Genomic DNA, 19,007 nt, shown 5'->3' with positions numbered 1-19,007 from the left:
CCCTTAGAACACAGGATGTCAGAGCTGGGAGGGCCCTTAGAACACAGAATGTCAGAGCTGGGAGGGTCCTTAGAACAGAGAATGACAGAGCTAAAAGGGGCCTTAGAACACGGAGGTTGGACCTTGGGCCTCAGAATACAAAAGGGACCTTAGAACCTAGAATGTCAGAGTTGGGAGGGATCTTAGAGGATGTTGTAGTTGGATAGAACCTTAGAAACCAAATTGAATTTCTCATTTTATAGATGGAAAAACTGAGGCTTAGAAAGAAGAACCTTCCTACCTAAGTTCACATTCAGAACCAATGGCAAAATCAGGCCTGGGTTTCCATGCCTCCTGATTCCCATTCCAGTGTCCTTTGCTCTGGGTCCTCCTGGTCCATGCTGTAGGGTACTCTTGCCTTCTGGAAGAGTGTCAGGGAGAGAGGATAAAGGGGGAAGGAGAGGGAGACAGAGACAGAGAGTGAAAGAAAAAGACAGAGAGGTGAATATTATATTCTTCCTCTTTTTTTTTTTTAAGATCCTTGGTAGAGAAAGTAGGGCATCCCTTTTTTGGGTCAGACATAATCATTGCCACTTGTGCAAAGCCTCTTCTCCCTACTGGTTTTCACCAAATCACAGGATCTTATAGTTGGAAGGGCCCTTGGAGGCTGCCTAGTCCAGCCTGTCCTGGAACAACATGGCCATTGAGTGACCATCCAGCGTTGGCCTGAATGAGCGGGAGCCCGCCTCCTCACACAGCAGCTTATTCCACTTGCTGGCAGTGCCAATTCTAAGGAAGTTTTCCTGACCTCAAGCCCAAATTCGCCTCTTGATGACTTTGACCCCTTGTTCCTAGATCTGCCTTTTGGGGCCAGGCAGAGTAAGTCCAGTCTCTCTTTGGGGTGACAGCCCCTCCCATTCTAGCCGAGAATTCATATACAGACCCTAAGCTTTCTCTACTATGGGTTAAATAGAATTCCTACAATTGATCTTTATACAACATGATCCCAGGGCTCTAGACCATCCTGGTTGTCTTTCTCTGGGCACTGTCCAACTTATCAGTGTCCTGACAATGTGGTACCCAGTACTGAATGCAGGGCTGCAGATGCCGTCTGGGCAGGGTGGAGGACAGTAAAACTCTCATCTTCCTGACCCCGAACATTATGGACTTTCTCAATGGAGCCTAATCGGAACTGAATGAGCTTTCTCAGCTGCTGTGCCCCACCCTCCATTCTGGAGAGGGCTTGCCATCCACTAAAACCCTCTGATCTTTTTCAGATTTCTGCTGAGGAGGCATGCCTCGCTCATTTTGTAGTTAAGAAGTGATTTTTAAAAAAATCTATCTTTTATGTTTATGTCTTTATTTCCAAATACATCCTTCCTCATTCTTTTACCCAGAGAACCGTCTCTCATAACAAAGAATAAAAGAGAAAGCAGTTAAGTAGAATCAGATAACACATCTAATGTGGCTTGTACATATATACAGTATTCCACACCTAAAGACCTTCACCTGGTCAAAGAAGGGAGAGAGACTTTCTTCCTACTTTTCAGTTGGTCATTCAGTATTCAGCATCATCCAACTTCTCTTTCTGTCCCCTCTTTTTCCTTCTCTTTTTCCTCCTCCTCTTCCTTCTTCTCCCTTCTCTTTCTCCTCCTCTTCCTCCTCCCCTTCCATCCCTCTTCCTTCTTTTCTTCCTTCTCTCTATCCCTTCCCCTCTTTTTCCTTTTCTTCCTCTTCCTCCTCTTCCATCACTCCTCCTCCTCTTCCTCCTTCCCCTTATATTCTTTTTCTTGTCTCTACATCCCTTCCTTTTAAACAAATACAAATTTAAGCAAAACCTTTCAAACAGGTTAATAGACAGACTTACACATACATACATATGTACATGTATGCATATAACATACAGAGGACACGGGATTGGGAGTAGGAGGAGCTGGTGCCCAATCTAAGCTCTGCCACCTGGGGCTGTGTGATCTCTGGCAATTAATCAACCCACAAGTGCTCATTAAAGCACCAATTAATATGAAGAATGAAACAATCCCTACTCACAGTAAGCCTACATTCTAATTGGGGAGAAAATAAATTCATAAAAATTATGTCCAGGATAAATATCAAATTAATAAAAAATATATGAAGTTGCTCAATACAAGGTATTTTGGGAGAGAGGGTACATGCAGGTAAGGGAGTCAGGGAAGGCTTCATACACAAGGTGATGCTTAGGCTGAATCTTAAAAGAAGAAAAGGAAGAAGGAAATGTGCACTCATTAAATACTGTACACACGCCAGGCTAAGTGATTTACAAAAATCTCATTTGATCCTGACAACAACCCTGGGAGAGAAGTACTGTTATTGTTCCCATTTTTACAGATGAGGAAACTGAGCCAGGCAGAGGTGAAGGGATTTGCCCAGGGTCGCACAGCTAGTAAGTGTCTGGGGCTGGATCTGAACCCATGCTTTCCTGGCCATAGGTCCAGCGCTCTCTCCATTTCCTCTAGGGAGAGAGAGACACTAGGAAGTAGAGGAAAGGAAGGATCCCAGGCATGTGGGATAGGCCAGTGAAAAGGCATGGAAACGGGAGATGGAGTGTGTACACGGAGCAGAAAGACAGTGCCAGTTTGCCTGGATCACAAAGTGAGGGAGGAGGAGAAATGCCCAGAGAGGCTGCAAAGCGAGGCTGGGGCCGGGTTATCTAGGACTTTGAGAGCTAGGCAGAGTTTATATATCATTCCAGAGGCAAAAGGCAGCAACTGCAGTTGGTAGGATGTAGCAGCAGTGTGTAGGATGGGCTGGAGCCAGGGAGAGACAGAGTCAGAGAGACTCATTTGGAGACTGTTGCTTCAATTTAGGTGAGACGTCATGGGGACCTGAACGAAAATGGCGGCCATGCGAGTGGAGGGAAGGGATCACCTGTGAGAGGTGTTGGGAAGGGAGAAATGACATGGGTGGGGAGAAAGTCAGGATGAGGAGTCTGGGAAGACGTTGAGGTCATGACCCTTGTCAACTGGAAAGATGGCGGGACTTTGGACAGAAATCAGGAAGTTTGGAAGAGGAGAGAGAGTTTGGGGAAAGATAATCAGTTTGTGTTTGGATGTGTTGAGTTTGCCATGAATTTGAAATGTCCCATAGGTAATTGGTGACGTGGGATTGAAGTTCTGGGGACAGAGCCAAGGGTCAGGTGCACAGAGATAAGGAGCTAATGGGGACACCAAGAGAGGAGACAAGAGTAGGGGGTCCAAGACCAAGGCTTCAGCAATACCCCCCCCCATTAGGAGGCATGATGAGCCATTCACAAAGAAGGTGTGGTCATCCAGGCAGCCCTTCAGGCACTCACTGAATACTTACTTTGGGCCAGGAGCTATGCCAAGCCAAGGGAGACAGAGAAAAGTAAAGACTGTGGTCCCTGCCAAAGCCAGTGTGCAAATAACCATGCACAGGCGAGATCTATGCAGTGACTTATTGGGTAATCTCAGAGGACAGGCACCAGCATTGGAGGTGGGCAGACATGGGAGTAGAAAAGGCCTTCTGCAGAAGGGGGGTATGGTCTGTGCTGCAGAAAGCCTGGAGGCAGAAGTGAGGAGGAAGAGAAAGGAGACCAGTGTTGCTGGATTGTAGAGTGTATGGAGAGGACTAAAGAGGTGTAAGAAGACTGGAAAAGTAGGAAGGCACCAGGCTGTGAAGGGCTGGATCCTAGAGGTAGTAGTGAGCCATTGGGGTTTATTGAGCAAGGGAATGACCTCAGTTTTAGGAAAATCACTTTGGCAATTAAGTGGACATTGGATTGGAATGGGAAGACACATTTGTCACACCTGGTCAAGAAGCCCTATTTCCCTCTCCCTATTGATTCTTCATCTGTCCTCCAGACCAAGAATGAGCATTGTATTTAATCTGTATTCAGTCACCTGGTTTCATTTACATTATGGTAGTTATTATGTATGTGATTCCAGGGTTTATGCTTTAGAAACTGATTTTGTGAGTCCAGACTTTACATTCATCTCTATTTGTTCAAAGGAAATGGTGTGTATATATAAACAATTATAGTAGCAGCCTTTTTCCTTAAGAGAGTCAGCATGATATAAAGGAGAGGGTACAGGATTTGGAATCTGAAGACCTGGGTTCAGGTTCAGCTTTGTCTATGTGGCCCTAAACAAGTCACTTCCTTTCTTCTCTGTGCCTCAGTTTCCTTTCTTGTAAAATGAGAGATTTCAAGTCCCATGGTTTCTAAGCTCTCTTGCAGCTCAGGTCATGCCAATGGAATGTTCAGTTCAGCATGAGTGTTTTGGAGAGCTGGGTGGGTAGGGGACACCAATGAGTTCAGAGGCAACAGGCCACAGGTTGATGTGAGAGTTAGTATTTGTTGTAACCCCATGAAAGTGGTTCTCTTGTAAAGATAATCGCTCTGAACAATGTTTGTGTTAAGCTTCTGAGGTGGCCTGATTGGCACATTTAAATTCCATCTCCCAGGCATCTGTTAATTATCATTGCAGAGATGGGCAGAACTCATCAAAGAACTCTTTGGAAATGCTCTGCATTTTTAAATTGTTTTGGGCTCCCAGGAAGAGAGGAACACGTGTGACTTGGATTTTTCCATTGGCTGTCTCTGTGACCTCAGATGGATTCAAACTTTGTAAGGGTCTAAGCCTCCTGATCTCAGCACGTGGGCACATTTCTGCATTGAAATCTCTGGCCATTTGGAAACATCCCAGCTCCAACTTTCTTTCATTGCTCTCAGAATAGGGCATTCTCCCTGAGTGACTCTCCTATCTGGACAGGGTGAAGGTGGGAGATAAGAGTTTAGATTCGGCCTAATGAATCTTGTCTTTTTCACTCATTTTAAACCATGCCGGTGGAGTTGGGAGGCAAGTCTCAGAGTGAGCCTTTGCTCATATCTTTACTGGAGACACCCCCCAGTTTATAAATGGAAACCTAACATCTTTCCTTCCTCCAAAGAAAGAAAGAACAGTTTCTCTGGTTAGGAAGTTGAATAGAATTCACCTTGAAAATGTTTATGGATATTTTTATTTTCATATCACCTTCATTTATGAATATGCCTCCAACCTACCTATTTAGGCCATCCCTTGTAACAAAAAAAAAACAAACAAAACTGGGGGGAAAACCCAAAGAATAAGAAAGGGAGAAATAACCAGGAAAAAGCCTTAGAACCTAGAATGTCAGCTGATACCTCAACTGAATCTGACAGTATATATACTGTTCCCCACCCATAGACCCCCACCTCTGCAAAGTAGTGATGGAAATGCATTTTCTCTTATCTCCTCTGGGGCCAAGCTTAATTATTATAATTATACAACATTTAGGTTTTTGGTGTGTTTTTTTTTCTTCCCACTTATATTATTGTAGTCATTATGTATGTTGTTTTATTGATTCTGCTGTGCATGAGTTCACATAAATTATCTCACGTGTCTTTGAAATCTTCCTGGAATTCAATGTTTTAAGGAAAGAAACCCAATGCTACCTGGTCTCATAGAAAAACGAATTGAACTATCGAGTCCCAAAGACATGAATTTGAGTCCTGGGTCCACCAATTAACTAGTCATTTGACCTTGGGCAAATAACGACCCCCCCCCTTCCTTGTAGCTCCTATTTCTTCATTTGGAAAACAGATAATAGAGTTTAGATCTGGAAAAGAGACCTGGGAGAAGATCTTATCCAGCCCCGCCCCCCTTACCTTTGCATGTGAGAAAACTGAGGCCCAAAGAAGTTGTGACTTGCCTGAGCTCACCCAGGTAGCAAATAGCAGAGTCAGGATTTGAACCCATGACCATTGACTCCAAATCTGCTGGAGGCCCTTCCCAGTCCTCCCTTTCCTTCTAAGATGACCTTCATCTATCTCCTGTGGGATGAGTTATGTACACGTTGTCTCCTCCATTCAGATGTGAGCTCCTCAGGGGCTGGTTCTGGTTCTTTTCCTGTCCCTGTATTCAAGTCCAGTGCCTGGTATGAAGTGGGTGCTTAATAAGTGCTCATCAGCTGATTGTTGACTGGCTATCTCGCAATCCATCAACTTCATAGGATATAGTGAAGATTGAAGCAGCTAACATGTGAAAGTGTTCTATAACTGCCCAGCTCTGTGGGCAGATATGTAAGTTGCTATTTATTGTAGAAATCCTTTTGTGTGTCTTGATCCCTCTGGCAGTCTGGGGAAGTCTGTGGACTCCTCCAAAGAATGTTTTTAGATGCATGAAACAAAATGCACAGGATTACAAAAGACACCAATTTTATCAAAATATAGTTAATACCATCTATTGAAAGAAAACCCAACAAGTTCACAGATGCTAGGTTAAGACCACCTGGGTTTGATGAAAGAGCTGTGATTCTTTGGGATTTCCTCCATCAGTTCAGGTCTCCAGTTGTCCATGACTCGAGTGAATCTAGGGAGAGCCTGAGTCACACAGTTAAGTGACTTGTCTAGGTTCACACAGCCTGCGTCAGTTGAGGGAACTTCAAACCAGGTCTTTCTAACTCCAAGCCCAATGTTCTGGTGATCTCTGAGCATCTATTGTGCCAAACAGCTGCTGTTGTTAATAATGGCAATAATTATTTATTATCTGTTTATCCTAAGAATGAGAAGATTGTGACTTGGCAGTCTTGTTAACAAAACAGCCAAAGGGGTCTCCAGCTCCCGGTCCCAAGAGCCCAATTGAAGTCATTTAATGCTCAGTTATTGCAGTCACTGTGCCCAGAGATGGGAGGATGGGACGGCTTTCTCTCTCTTCTAGTCTATATGGTCCTGTCACTGACAGGGATCTCACAGGAGCCTTTCATAAGGAATATCTGGGGGTCTCATTTTAGAGATTGCCTGAAGAGTGTTTAGCTGTCCTCGCTGCAGCTGGGGCCAAGGAGAAAAATACACAGCCAAGGGATTTTCTGAACCATTTTCCCAGTCACCTGTCGCTAGCTCAGTCTTTGCCCCTTCTCTGAAAAGGGCTGTTGTCTTGCTCTGCGGGAGCTGCCGTCTTCATGACGGGACATTATATGCCCCAGCGGGGAGGACCTTCGGTCCAAGGGAGTAATCAGGAAAGAGAAAATTCAGTCTTGTTAGAAATCAGAGTTGTGGAGTTAGAGAGGGGAAATTTGGTTATTGGTGTGTCAGGGGAGGTTGGGAGGAAAAAGCTAAATCAAAAATCAAGCTGCAGAAAAACATTGGTGAGTCTTAATTGGAGAATTTAACTTTTTTTATTTAAGTTAAAATTTCAGGACTTGAATGTTCTCAATCTGCATCTGTCTAATTGGAATTCCATAGAATATAAGAACTGAGAAATTTCTTATAACAGAAACTGTCTGAGCTGAAAGGGACCATAGGACAGAGAATAACAGAGCTGGAAAGAACCTTAGAACACAGGATGTCAGAGCTGGGAGGGCCCTTAGAACACTAAATATCAGAGCTGGTAGGGCCCTTAGAACACAGAATTTCAGAGCTGGGAGAGCCCTTAGAACTCAGAATGTCAGAGTTGGGAAGGCTCTTAGAATATAAAATATCATAGCCGGGAGGGACCTTAGAACCCAGAATGTCAGAGTTGGGAGGAAACTTAGAACACAAACTGTCAGAGCTGGGAGGGCCCTTAGAACCCAGAATGTCAGAGTTGGAAAGGCTGTTAGAACACAGAATGTCAGAGCTGGGAGGGACCTTAGAACACAAGATATTAGAGCTGGGAGGGTTTGTAATAGTAATGGAATTCAAAGATCCCCCTGTATTGGCTTGGTTTTTGGTTTGATTGCATTAAAACCCAGAGCTTGTTAATCCCACTTGTGGGATGGACTTGTGGATGTGAAAAGAGAGTGCTGAACTGAGAGGAGCTGGTGACGTAGATTTGGAGAGAGAGGCAGAAGAATTTTTTGGAAGCAGCACCCTTTTGGAGGCAGAGAGAGACTGAGAGGATTGCTGAGGGCCACTTTGAATTGCCCAGGACTTTTGAGACCTGCCACCCAGAGCTGCCAAGGACTGAGGAGACATGGCTGTTATGCTGGTACGTGGTCTGTTTTGATGTTGTTTTGCCAGATTTGTCCACTGGTGAAGGACAGTCCTCTTGTTGCAGAAGTCTTAGAACCTTGCTGTTGGTTCTGAAGCCCTGAAGAAGTATTTTCTTGCTGTATGTTTACAGAAATCCTGGAAGAGGGTTTTGCTAATGTTTTCAGGGGTCCTAGGACTGTTCTGCAACAACAGCACTGTCCTTCACCAGTGGACAGTATTCACTCTCTGTCTGCAGAACAGTCTCAGCAGCTCTGAACCAACAGCAAGGTTCCAAGACTTCTGCAACAAGAGGATTGTCTTTCACCAGTGGACAAATCTGGCAAAACAATATCAAAACAGACCACATACCAGCATAACAGCCATGTCTCCTCAGTCCTTGGCAGCTCTGGGTGGCAGGTCTCAAAAGTCCTGGGCAATTCAAAGTGGCCCTCAGCAATCTTCTCAGTCTCCCTCTGCCTCCAAAAGGGTGCTGCTTCCAAAAAATTCTTCTGCCTCTCTCTCGTGTCTCTCCAAATCTACTTCATCAGCTCCTCCCAGTTCAGCACTCTCTTTTCACGTCAACAAGTCCATCCCACAAGTGGGATTAACAAGCTCTGGGTTTTAATGCAATCAAACCAAAAACCAAGCCAATACAGGGGGATCTTTGAATTCCATTACTATTACAGGGTCCTTAGAACAGAGCATGTCACAGCTGGGAGGGCCCTTAGAACATAGAATGTCAGACCTGGAGAGGGCCTTAGAACCTAAAAATGTCAAAGCAGGGAGGGGCTGCAGGATATTATCTTCTGACTTAATCTACTTTGTTCAGTTCAGTCCACAAAACACTTATTATTGGATGCTTATCATACCCTAGGCACTGTGCTGGGTGCTAGAGCTACAGAGATAGAAACAAAATGGCCTGCCCTCTAGGAGCTTACATTCTCCTGGAGATATGAAATAAGCAGCCAAGTATGTAAATCCAAAGGAAGGAGTTTTTTGGGGGTGGGAGGGAGAGGAAGCACAAATATGCCAGAGAACAGAGAAAGCTTCTTATTCTCCAGCTAAGGAAACTGTGGCTGAGGTGGGAAATGACTCCCCCCCAGCCAAAGCCAGCAGTGGGCTTGGGGCTAGAAGCCCAGTCCACCAGGGGAGCTGGGCCTCAGCTGGTTGCCATTGGGAAGCTTCTTGGTGTTTCCAAGACTCCCAAGCCAATGCTCACTATTTTATTCTTGCCCGTGGCTGGATTATCTTTTATATTGCAGTGCAGAAATCTCTTCAAGAATATAGTTCTTAGGTTCTGCAACTGTCATGGAAATGTCCTCCGCATCCCATAAAATTCAGTCTTGTAGGAGTGGGAGAACACTGCAAACCTCTTATTAAAAAGCCTGTAGTGTCAGGGCATATCATCCATCATCACAGACTTAGAAAAATGAAAAGGAAACCAGAACCGAGCTGTCTGATTAATGCAAACCCGAGGACAGCTTATAGAAGGTGGCAGTTACTTAGGCTCCAAGGATGAATGTGTTTTCAAAGCCTGAGTAATTTCATGCTGGATGGAGAAGGCCAAGTGGTCTTATTTGCATAGTCATACACTGTTGGAGGTGGGAGGGCCTGTAGAACATGGAATGTCAGGGATTGGAGAGTCCTTAGAACACAGAATGTCAGAACTGGGAGGGGCCTTAGAACAAAATGTCAGAATTGAGAAGGCTCTTGGGACACAGGATGTCAGAGTTGGGAGGACCCCTAGAATATGGAACTTCAGGGATGGGAGGGCCCTTAAAACAGTGTCACATCTGCGGGGGTGGTGCTTAGAGCACAGAATGTCAGAGCTGGGAGGGGCCTTAGAACATAGAATGTCAGAGGTGGGAGGGGGTCTTAGAAGTGGAATATCAAAACACAACCCTCCCTGCATAGATCAATGCTAGATCAGGAAGAAAGCATAGAAGTCATAAAGTCCCATTCTCTCATCCTACGAATGAGGGAACTGAGGCCCAAAGATGTTATGGGATGTGTCCAAGTTCCACAGCTTGTTAGTAATAGAGCTGAGACTGGAACTTAAGACTCAGAAAACGAGCAGACCAAGGAATATTTGGATGACTTCAGTAGAAAATGCCAGCTGTGCATGTTTTCCCTCTTCCATGCTGGTGGCTCTGTAGAAGCCTGGACTTGAGAAGTAGTGGTAGGTCACACCTTCCTATTTCCAGGACAAGTTGGAGCTGAATATTGGCAGTGAGTCCTGCTGATGTTCCCCTGGTTCAATGGGTGGGATGACCTGGAAAGGAGATCTCCTGGGAAGGGTTGGTTAAAGGGAGACTCCAGAGCCTTGGTAATTCCATCACCTTAGCCAACGAGATGAAATTGAGTTGACTCTCAGCCCTCTAGAGGCTTATGACTTCCCAGCTCTTGCCAAAAAGACAGGGTACAGAGGGGTTCAGTATGAATTACCATATATGAAGTCCTAACAATACCCTCCCTTCTTCCCCCTTGCCTTGGGATTGGAGAGCTGGTAAACCAGAAGGGACCCTTGAACTAGGTCATCCCATCCATTCTGCTGCCTTCTGCGCCACCACTGAGCAAACCTCAGAAGGCACTTACCAAGTCTGAACTTTAAGATTTCAGAGAAGATTGATTTCATTACCTCCCCAGGAAGCCCCGAGAAAGGAGATTGCTTAACTCAGCTCCCTAGTTAAGATTCTTCTTCCAATCCACCTGTTGTTTTCACGCAAACCTGCATTCCCTTCTTCAGATGGAAGACCTTGGTCTTGTCTTTCATAGATAGCTGGTGCCTTCCTGGGGCAGATGTGGCTGCTTCAGTTCATAGTGCCCCTTTGGTGAACTGAGCAGTTCATAAGGTAGGATTGGCCCCTTCCTGACGGGGTGACAGTGGACAAGTCATTTCTTTCACATCTGCAGAATGGCAAGGGTGGATTAGTCAGCTGCTCAGATCCCTACCGGTTCTAACTTTCTGTGACTCTATGTCCTAGACCTTCATCTAAGCCCTCCCTCTTGGTGAATCTTCAGACCAGAACAAATCATTTTTCCTGCTTCTCTGATAGATGGTTGTGGATAGAGAAATGTAACGCAGGCCATTTTCTCCCCCTAGCCCTGTGTGCCAGTTGCTACGCTGAGCTGAACCGAGGGTTAGTGGTTTCTGGGGGAAAAGCAAACAAGCATTCTAGCCAGCCTACCTATGTAGTCATTCGATTCATGGGACATTAAAACCTATATTCTTCTCTCATTTCCTCTCTGCAAACCACTGGGCCCTTGGTATCCCCGCTGAGACATACCAAGGAGGTTGCCTCATGGTGTGAATGTTTGTCCTTAATGATCCGAAAAAGCCATTTCACCAGTGGGTTGCTTTCTGGCCCCGAAATGGTAACTTCTGTTTCTGTGGGTCACTAGCAGCTGGGCCTGTTTATAGAATTTATGCAAAAAGAAAAAAGAGCTTCATTCTCTTTTCAACAGGAAAGGGATAGAGTGGTAGAGAGAACCTCGGGTGGGAATCAGGACACAGGGATTCTAGCCCCAGCTTTGACATTGACTTAATGGGTGACCTTTGGGGCAGGTATTCCCCCCTGTAGGCCTCAGTCTTCTCATGTGTAAGATGTGGAAGTTAGGAGTAAAAGGGCCCGAAGGACCCTCTCAACCTTGACATTCTGTGTTCTAAGGACCCTCCCAGCTCTGACATTTTAGGCTCCTTTCAGCTCTAATGTTCTGTGTTCTAAGACCCCTTTTATCTATGATGTTCCAAATCCTGAGACCCCTCTCAGATCTGATGTTCAATGTTCTAAGGCTCCTTTCAGCTCTTACAGCCTAGACTTTAATGTTCTATGTGGTAGTGTCCTTTCCACCACCCAGATCTCATGATTCAGCCTTTCCCCCTCCAGTCTACAGGATTCCCTACAGCACAATGACAGCTTTGCTGTGTCCAGGTCAGTGTATCAGTTCTGCCAAACCCAAAGACACCCTTGCTGTAGTTCTCCCTTCTCTTTTGTTTTCTTCTTTTAAAACAAGTATCTGGTTGAAGTGAACAGATGTACTTGTATGATGATGAAGTCCTTTAAGGTTTGCATAGCCCTGTATGTGTCCCTTCATTGGACCATCACAACCCCCCTATGAGATAGATGCTGTTATTACTGCCATCTTACAGATGAGGAAACTGAGGATGAGATTAGCCAAGATCCACAGATCCAAGATCCATCACCCATAAATAGCTGTTAAGTATCTAAGGTAGGGTTTCGATTCAGGATTTCCTGATTCTAAGTTCAGCACTCCACCCTGTCCCCTAACTAGCTACTGATTCCAGTGGCAACTAATATTTCTTCTATTAAGGTCTCGCCCCTTCATGATGCTTCATCACTGAGGGGAGGTGACCCTTAAGTCTCCAAAAACAAGCCAAGGAAGCCTAAGTCCTGGGAGCTGGAACCAAGCAGAAAGTCTTGGCTGCAGGCTTGGGGTATAGAGTGTAGTTATTATCTGAGGAATAACTTGGTCATGTTGGCAATAAGCCTGGAGAGGTTAATTTCTGAAAGACTGGCCGCCAGGTGAGGACATTGTGGAGGGCCACAGAAACTCTGAGAGATTCTCCTTGGGCTTGGAAAGGTTGCCATCTACATCGGTCAAGAGGGATGGTAATATAAATAGCTAACATTTATATAAACACATTAATAATTATCATCAAAGTTCATATTTCTATGGTGGCTTAAGGTTTGCAAAAACACTTTCCAAACATTATCTTATTTGACCTTAAACAATAATCCTTTGAGGTTGGTGCTATTGTTATTTTTATTGTTCACATTTTGTAAAATGAGGAGACTGAAGCTGAGAAGATTGTTGATTTGCCCTGGGTCAGAAGCAGAATTTGAACTCAGTCCTTTCTGATAGTTAAGTTCAGTATTTTATCCACTGCCTCTTAGAATATTAATCATTTCAATACCCACACAGCTTTTTGGAAATACCGAGGAAAGCTGACTGTTCATGGAAGCATTCACAGTTTGCCAAGTATTTTCTAGGTGGTGGAGAAGGAGATGGCTGCATGGAAAAGCTTCATCTGATTTAAATCTCCTAAAGCCCTTATGCAACAGACAGTCCAAATATTGCCCCTGTTTTACAGACAAGGAAACCGAGACTCAGGAAAGTGACTTGTCCAAGATAATCAAGAAGTTGGGAGTGGGGAAGCCAAGTCTTTGGACTCCAGATTCAATGGCTTCTCTCTCCCGCACATCCAATTGCCCATCTTCAGTCACTTTTCTGAAGAATTCTTGAGTGTGGAGACAGGTACCAAGCTGATCTAAAAATAAAAGTGAGCTTGTCTCCAGCTAGTAAATATTTTTCATCTCCAAGATCCCTTGTCATTCTAAAGAGAAGCTCAAGCTTCATTGTTTGAGAAAAAGATGAAGCTGTTTCTGAAGGGCGTGTCTAGGTTCTCTTGCTTGCTGTACAGGCTGTCTCTTTGCCACTGGGAGCTTTGTGCCCCTGCCATTTAAAGATCTACATCAGAGGTGGAGGCAGGGGGAGGGAGAGAGAGAGAGAAGAAAGGAGAGAGACAGAGACAGAGAGAGACAGAGAAAGACAGACAGAGACAGAGAGAGAGAGAGACAGAGGGACAGAGAGAGAAAGAGAGAGAGAGACAGAGGGACAGAGAGAGAAAGACAGAGACAGAGGGAGAGGGAGAGAGAGAGAGAGAGAAGAAAGGAGAGAGACAGAGAAAGAAAGACAGAGACAGAGGGACAGAGAAAGACAGAGAGAGAGACAGAGGGACAGAGAGAAAGACAGAGATAGAGACAGAGGGAGAGAGAAAGACAGAGACATAGAGACAGAGACAGAGAAAGACAGAGACAGAGAGACAGACAGAAAGAGACAAAGGGACAGAAAGACAGAGAGAGACAGACAGAGACAGAGAGACAGACAGACAGCAGCCTTTATCTCAGTATTCTGGCCCTAAATGTCACAACCTCATAAGCCTGAGAGGTGAAAGTGACCTCAGAGATCATCTAAATCACAGAATCGTAGATTCTCAGAACTAGAAAGGACTTTAGTCACCATCTGGACCATCCTCTAAAGGAAAAAAAAAGTTCCTTCTCCCTGAAAGGGTCAAGTAGACCCCAGCCTTTGTTTGAATACCTCTGATGAGAGGGACCCCATTGCTTCTGGAAATAGTCCATTCTACTCAGGGACAGCTGGAATTGTTAGCAGGATTTTACCTTGCACCAAGCCCAAGCTCCACTCTTTGAAACCTCAACCCATCATTCTCAGTTCTGCCCTCTGGGACCCAAATATGTGCCCTTCTCCTTCAGGAGTCACTGCGCCTCCCAAGTCATCTGTTCCCTAGGCTAAAAATGATCCCAGTTCCTTCAGTCAGTTGTAGCTCTTTGACATCCTAGTTACTCTGGACATTTTTTTTTTTTGCTTTTTGGAGGGCAATTGGGGTTAAGTAACTTGCCCAAGGTTACACGGCTAGTTTTTTTTGTGTGGGTGTTAAGTGTCTGAGGCCGGAACCAAACTTGGGTCCTCCTGACTCTGGGCCGGTGCTTTACTCACTGCGCCACCAGGCCACCCATACTCTGGACATTCTTCAGCTTGTCAGGGTCCTCCCTAAAATGTGATGCCCAGAATTGGCCGCAATGCTACAGATGTGGTCTGAGCTGAACAGAGAACAGTGCGCAGTGTTTCTGAAAAATATGGCAACTCCAAAAGACACCTCTCATAACGTAGCTTAAGACCATGGTAACTCTCTTGGCTGCCATGTTGAGGTTGATGACCCCTACTGAGTTTGCAGACCCCCAGATCTTTTTCAAGCAAACTGACATCCAACTCTATCTTCTTCATCTTGTAGCAAAATCTCTTCATTTTATGAATTAAGAGACTGGGGCCTAGATTAGGAGTTATGGAATATGGGTTCACATACTGATTTTATGATTTACTCCCTATCTTCCACTACATCTCTTTGGGTCCCATATAAAATGATGAGGTTGGGCTAGACAGATCTTTGCAGCTGTGAGTCTCTGGTGTTGTGCTCCTGCATTCAGACTCCCCCACTGGACATTCAAGGCCTCCCCAGACCTGGGTTCTAGTTTGGGTGCTGCCTCCAATAAACTTGCTGTGTGACAATGGGCAAGTAATTTCCCATCTGCTTGTCGTCCATAAATTGGAGATCATGAGAATGATAATAACTGACATTTATGTCATATTGGTTATGCTTTATTTTTACATCACTTACATTTCCCACTATATCCTCATCCCCTCTCCCTCCCAGAGGACCATAGTAAAGTGGAAAATGTACAGGATTTGGAGTCAGAAGACCTGGGGTCTACTATTAATTATCCATGTGGCCTTGGACTTCATAGACTACTAGCTGTGTGACCTTAACCTCTCTGTCGCTTAGCTTCTCATCTGCAAAATGAGGGGGTTAGACCAGATGGCCTTCTAAGGTCCCAACTCTAAATTAAGGATTTTATGGAAAAGCATTTATTAAGCTCTTATTATGTGCCAGGCATTGTTTTAAGAGTTGAGAATACAAAAACAAAAATAAAATGATTCCTGGCCTCAGGAAGCTTACATTCTATCAAGGAAAACCAATGTGCACATGTAAAAGTAAATTTAAAAAATACAAGGCAATTTTGGAAGAGGATGCTCTGGTACCTGTGAGCGTTAGGAGAGGTACTACAGATAGGAAAGTGAATTAGTCCTGCCCTCAGGGAGCTTCCACTCTGCTAGGGGCATCATGGTCATAGAACAGTAAATACAAAGTTGAAAGGCTGCTTGAAGAAAATGGCTTTGGACTTGAGCCTTGAAGGGAGGCTAGGCTTCCAAAAGGCAGAAGTAAGGAGAGCATTCCAGGTATTAAGAAAAGCCCATTTGGGGCGGCCAGGTGGCTCAGCGAGTAAGAGCACTGGCTCCAGTGTCGGGATGACCTGGATCAAATCCGGGCTCAGATACTCAACACCACACCCAGAAATAATAACTGGCCATGTAACCTTGAGCAAGTTACTTAACCCCAATTGCTTAAAAAAAAAAAGCCCATTCAAAGACTGGAAAGCTGGAAATACAAAATCATGAATAACAAGCAGCAAGTGAGTCATTTTAGTGGAAGTGTAGAGCATATAAGGGGGACTAATGTGTAACCAGCCTGGAAAGGTCAGATGGAGCCAGACTGTGATGGGCTTAAAGGCCAAGAAGATTCAGTTTTATCCTTGAGGGAGCCAATAAATCTTCCTGAACTCCAGGAGAGGGATGTGGTCAGACCTGTGCTTTGGGAATATCCATTGGATAGGTGTGGGTGTATTGTTTGGAGACACTGGTCACGGAGACCAATTTGGAGGCTCGTGACATTGTCCAGGTGTGAAGTGATAAAGGCTTAAACAGAGGTCTCTTGTGGTGTGAGTAGGGAGAAGGAGAATCATGCAAGAGATAGTGAGGAGGTAGAATTGACAAGACTTTGCATTTGGTTGGATATGGGGGGAGATGAGTAAGAATGTAGTAGGATAGGATGAATCAGAAACTGAGAGTTTCAAGGGCCCTGAGAGGCAATGCAGCCATGAAGCCTGGAAAAGAGGAAGGAATGTGCCCAGTGTGGGAGCTAGGATTCAAGCTCAGGTCTTAGATCCCCAAGATCAGCATCCCACATTAATTTCTCTTTCCTGTAGCTCACATTGCCTCCCGAGGATGACTCCTGAATTGTGAACCTGGTGACTGGAAAAATGGTGCTGTCCTTGACAGAAATGGGAAATTCTGGAGGAGAGATGGGTTTAGAGTAAGAGGTCTTAAGTTTTTTTGTAACAAGAACCCTTTTGACTATCAGGTGAAATTGACTAAGATCCATTCTCAGAATGTTTTTAAATGCATAAAATAAAAGACAGGATTACAAAGGATCCCAATTGCATTGAAATACCATTTTCAAGGGGGGGGGGGCGGTAGCTAAGTAGCACAGTGGATAAAGTGCTGCGCCTGGAGTCAGGAAGACCTGAATTCAAATCTAACCTCAGACACCAGCTGTGTGACCCTGGGCGAGTCACTTAATACTGTTTGCCTCCATTTCCTCATCTTTAAAATGAGCTGGAGAAGGAAATGGCAAGAAAACCTCAAATGGGGTCATGACTGAAAAACAACTGAAAACCATTCTTAAAATATTTTTTTAAAAAAACAAATAAATTCCAAGGCAGCAGGTTAAGAGCCCCTAAGGTAATGAATTCAGTTTGGGATGGGGTGAGGCTGAGGTACCTACAGGACATCCAGGAGGAGAGGTCCAGCAGGTAGCTGTTGGGGCAGGCCTGAGAGCCCAGCCTGTCCCACCCAGCCTGCTCTGAAGATGTTCTGAGACTCTGAATGTTTACAGCAGTCTGGATAATCATTGAGAGCTGACTATATTCCATCCATTTTTAAATATCTAAACTGACAGATTCTTAAAAAACCAAACAGAGGTAGATTTCTACTTCTAATTCCCTTCCCCCCCTTCCTCCTCCTTCCCTCCCTCCTCTTCTCTGGCAGGTCTTTGATTTTCCAGCAGGATGGCTGATTGCCTCCCCCTCCTGCACGCCCCTGTACCACCTTCTCTGCTGCCTTTTTATACTCGTAACAGCTTCCCAGGGCCGCCCACCTCCCTTGCCTCCTTTCAGAGCTGCTGCAGGTCTGTCTGACTTGCTGCAGGAAGCCTGCCCATCCTGGGGTAGGGGCTGCTGCTGCTGGTCCGGAGCTGCTGTGTTCATCAGCTCGGCTCTTTCAAACAGCCGTGGTCAAGCAATGAGTTTCCCCTGGAGCCTGGCAAACAAAGTGAGCAGAGAATCGGAGCAGCAGCCAGGGAGGAAACCCAAAGCAAAGTCTGCTGCAGAGGGGGTGGGGGAGAGGGAGGTAGTCCTGGATTCGAACTCCAGCCCCAAACCTGTGTGCTCAGGCTGAGCCTACCCACGTGCCAATGGGCAGGCCATCCCTCCTGCGGCCTTGCACTCTCTCTCTGTGCAATGAGGCCACACCACATGGTCTCAAGGGGCCTTCTGGTTTTAAATTCTGAACTCTGATAGCAGATGAATTATTGCCCCTCTCTGGGTCTGTCTTCTCCTCCTGTTAAAAGAGAGGTGATTTGTGACAGTAAGCACAGTATATTCAGTCATACCCGACTCTTCATGACCCCATTTGAGGTTGTCTTGGAAGAGATACTAAAACGGTTTGCCCCTTTCCTTCTCCAGCTCATTTTCACTGATGAGGCAGCTGAAAGAAATAGGGTTAAGTGACTTGCACAGGGTCACTCGGCTAAGTGTCTGAGGGCAGGTTTGAGCTCAGGTCTTCCTGACTCAGGTTCATTCCTTTTCCTTCGGCCCATCCCCAGACTGAGTTCAGGTGTCACCTCCCCGGAGGTCTTTTCTCTTCCCTCCCCCAGTTCTTAGTGCTCTTTCCCCTCAGAATCGCTTTGTATTGACTGTGTCTATATTTATCTGTGTACATGTTGTCTCCATCCCACTGCCTCTTTATATTTTTGTAATTATTCCCACTGCAAATATTTGTCCAAATCTGATTCCCTGCTACATTTCAAGGGACCAGAGGCGGAGGCTGTTCACAAAAGTGTTTTGTGTCCTGATGTTTCTTGCAGATGATGAAGTTTGCCTGGGATAACTACAAGCAATTTGCGCTGGGGAAGAACGAGCTGCGGCCGGTGACGAAGAACGGCTACACGGGTGGCATGTTCGGTGAGGGGCTTGGCACGCTCTGGGAGCTGGGGAGAAGCCAGTGGGCTATGGGGGCCGCACACTGTGACTGAGACAGGGCGCCTTTCCGCTCCTCATTCTTCCCTCCCTCTCCCTTCTCTCCCTCATTCCGCTCCCTCTTCTCCTCTCCTTTCTCTTTGTCATCCCTCTCTCCCCATTCCCTCCTCCTCTCCCTCCCCTTCTCTCCCCTCCCCTCCTCTCCTCCCCTCCTCTCTTCTTCCCTCCTCCTCTCTTCTCCTCTCCTCTCCCCTCTCTTCTCCCCTCCTCTCCTCTTCCCTTCCATCCCCTCTCTTCTCTTCTCTTCTCTTCTCTTCTCTTCTCTTCTCTTCTCTTCTCTTCTCTTCTCTTCTCTTCTCTTCTCTTCT

The 19,007-nt window shown here is 45.5% G+C and overlaps 1 protein-coding gene across 1 annotated transcript in view; it reads left to right on the top strand.

Moving 5' to 3' along the window:
• MAN1C1 (mannosidase alpha class 1C member 1) overlaps nucleotides 1–19,007 on the top strand; it is a 216,656-nt gene that overhangs the window by 55,591 nt on the left and 142,058 nt on the right. Inside the window, exon 2 of the mRNA XM_069079049.1 lies at nucleotides 18,528–18,624. Coding sequence (XP_068935150.1) covers nucleotides 18,528–18,624 — 97 coding nt within the window. The remainder of the gene's footprint in view (nucleotides 1–18,527; nucleotides 18,625–19,007) is intronic.

This window comes from Petaurus breviceps, unplaced genomic scaffold (genome assembly GCF_028583685.1).
Source record: "Petaurus breviceps papuanus isolate PSGF00001 unplaced genomic scaffold, PetGlider_PUasm1.0 91041, whole genome shotgun sequence".
Classification (NCBI taxonomy): Eukaryota; Metazoa; Chordata; class Mammalia; order Diprotodontia; family Petauridae; genus Petaurus; species Petaurus breviceps.
This window is presented reverse-complemented; position numbering and strand designations above follow the sequence as displayed.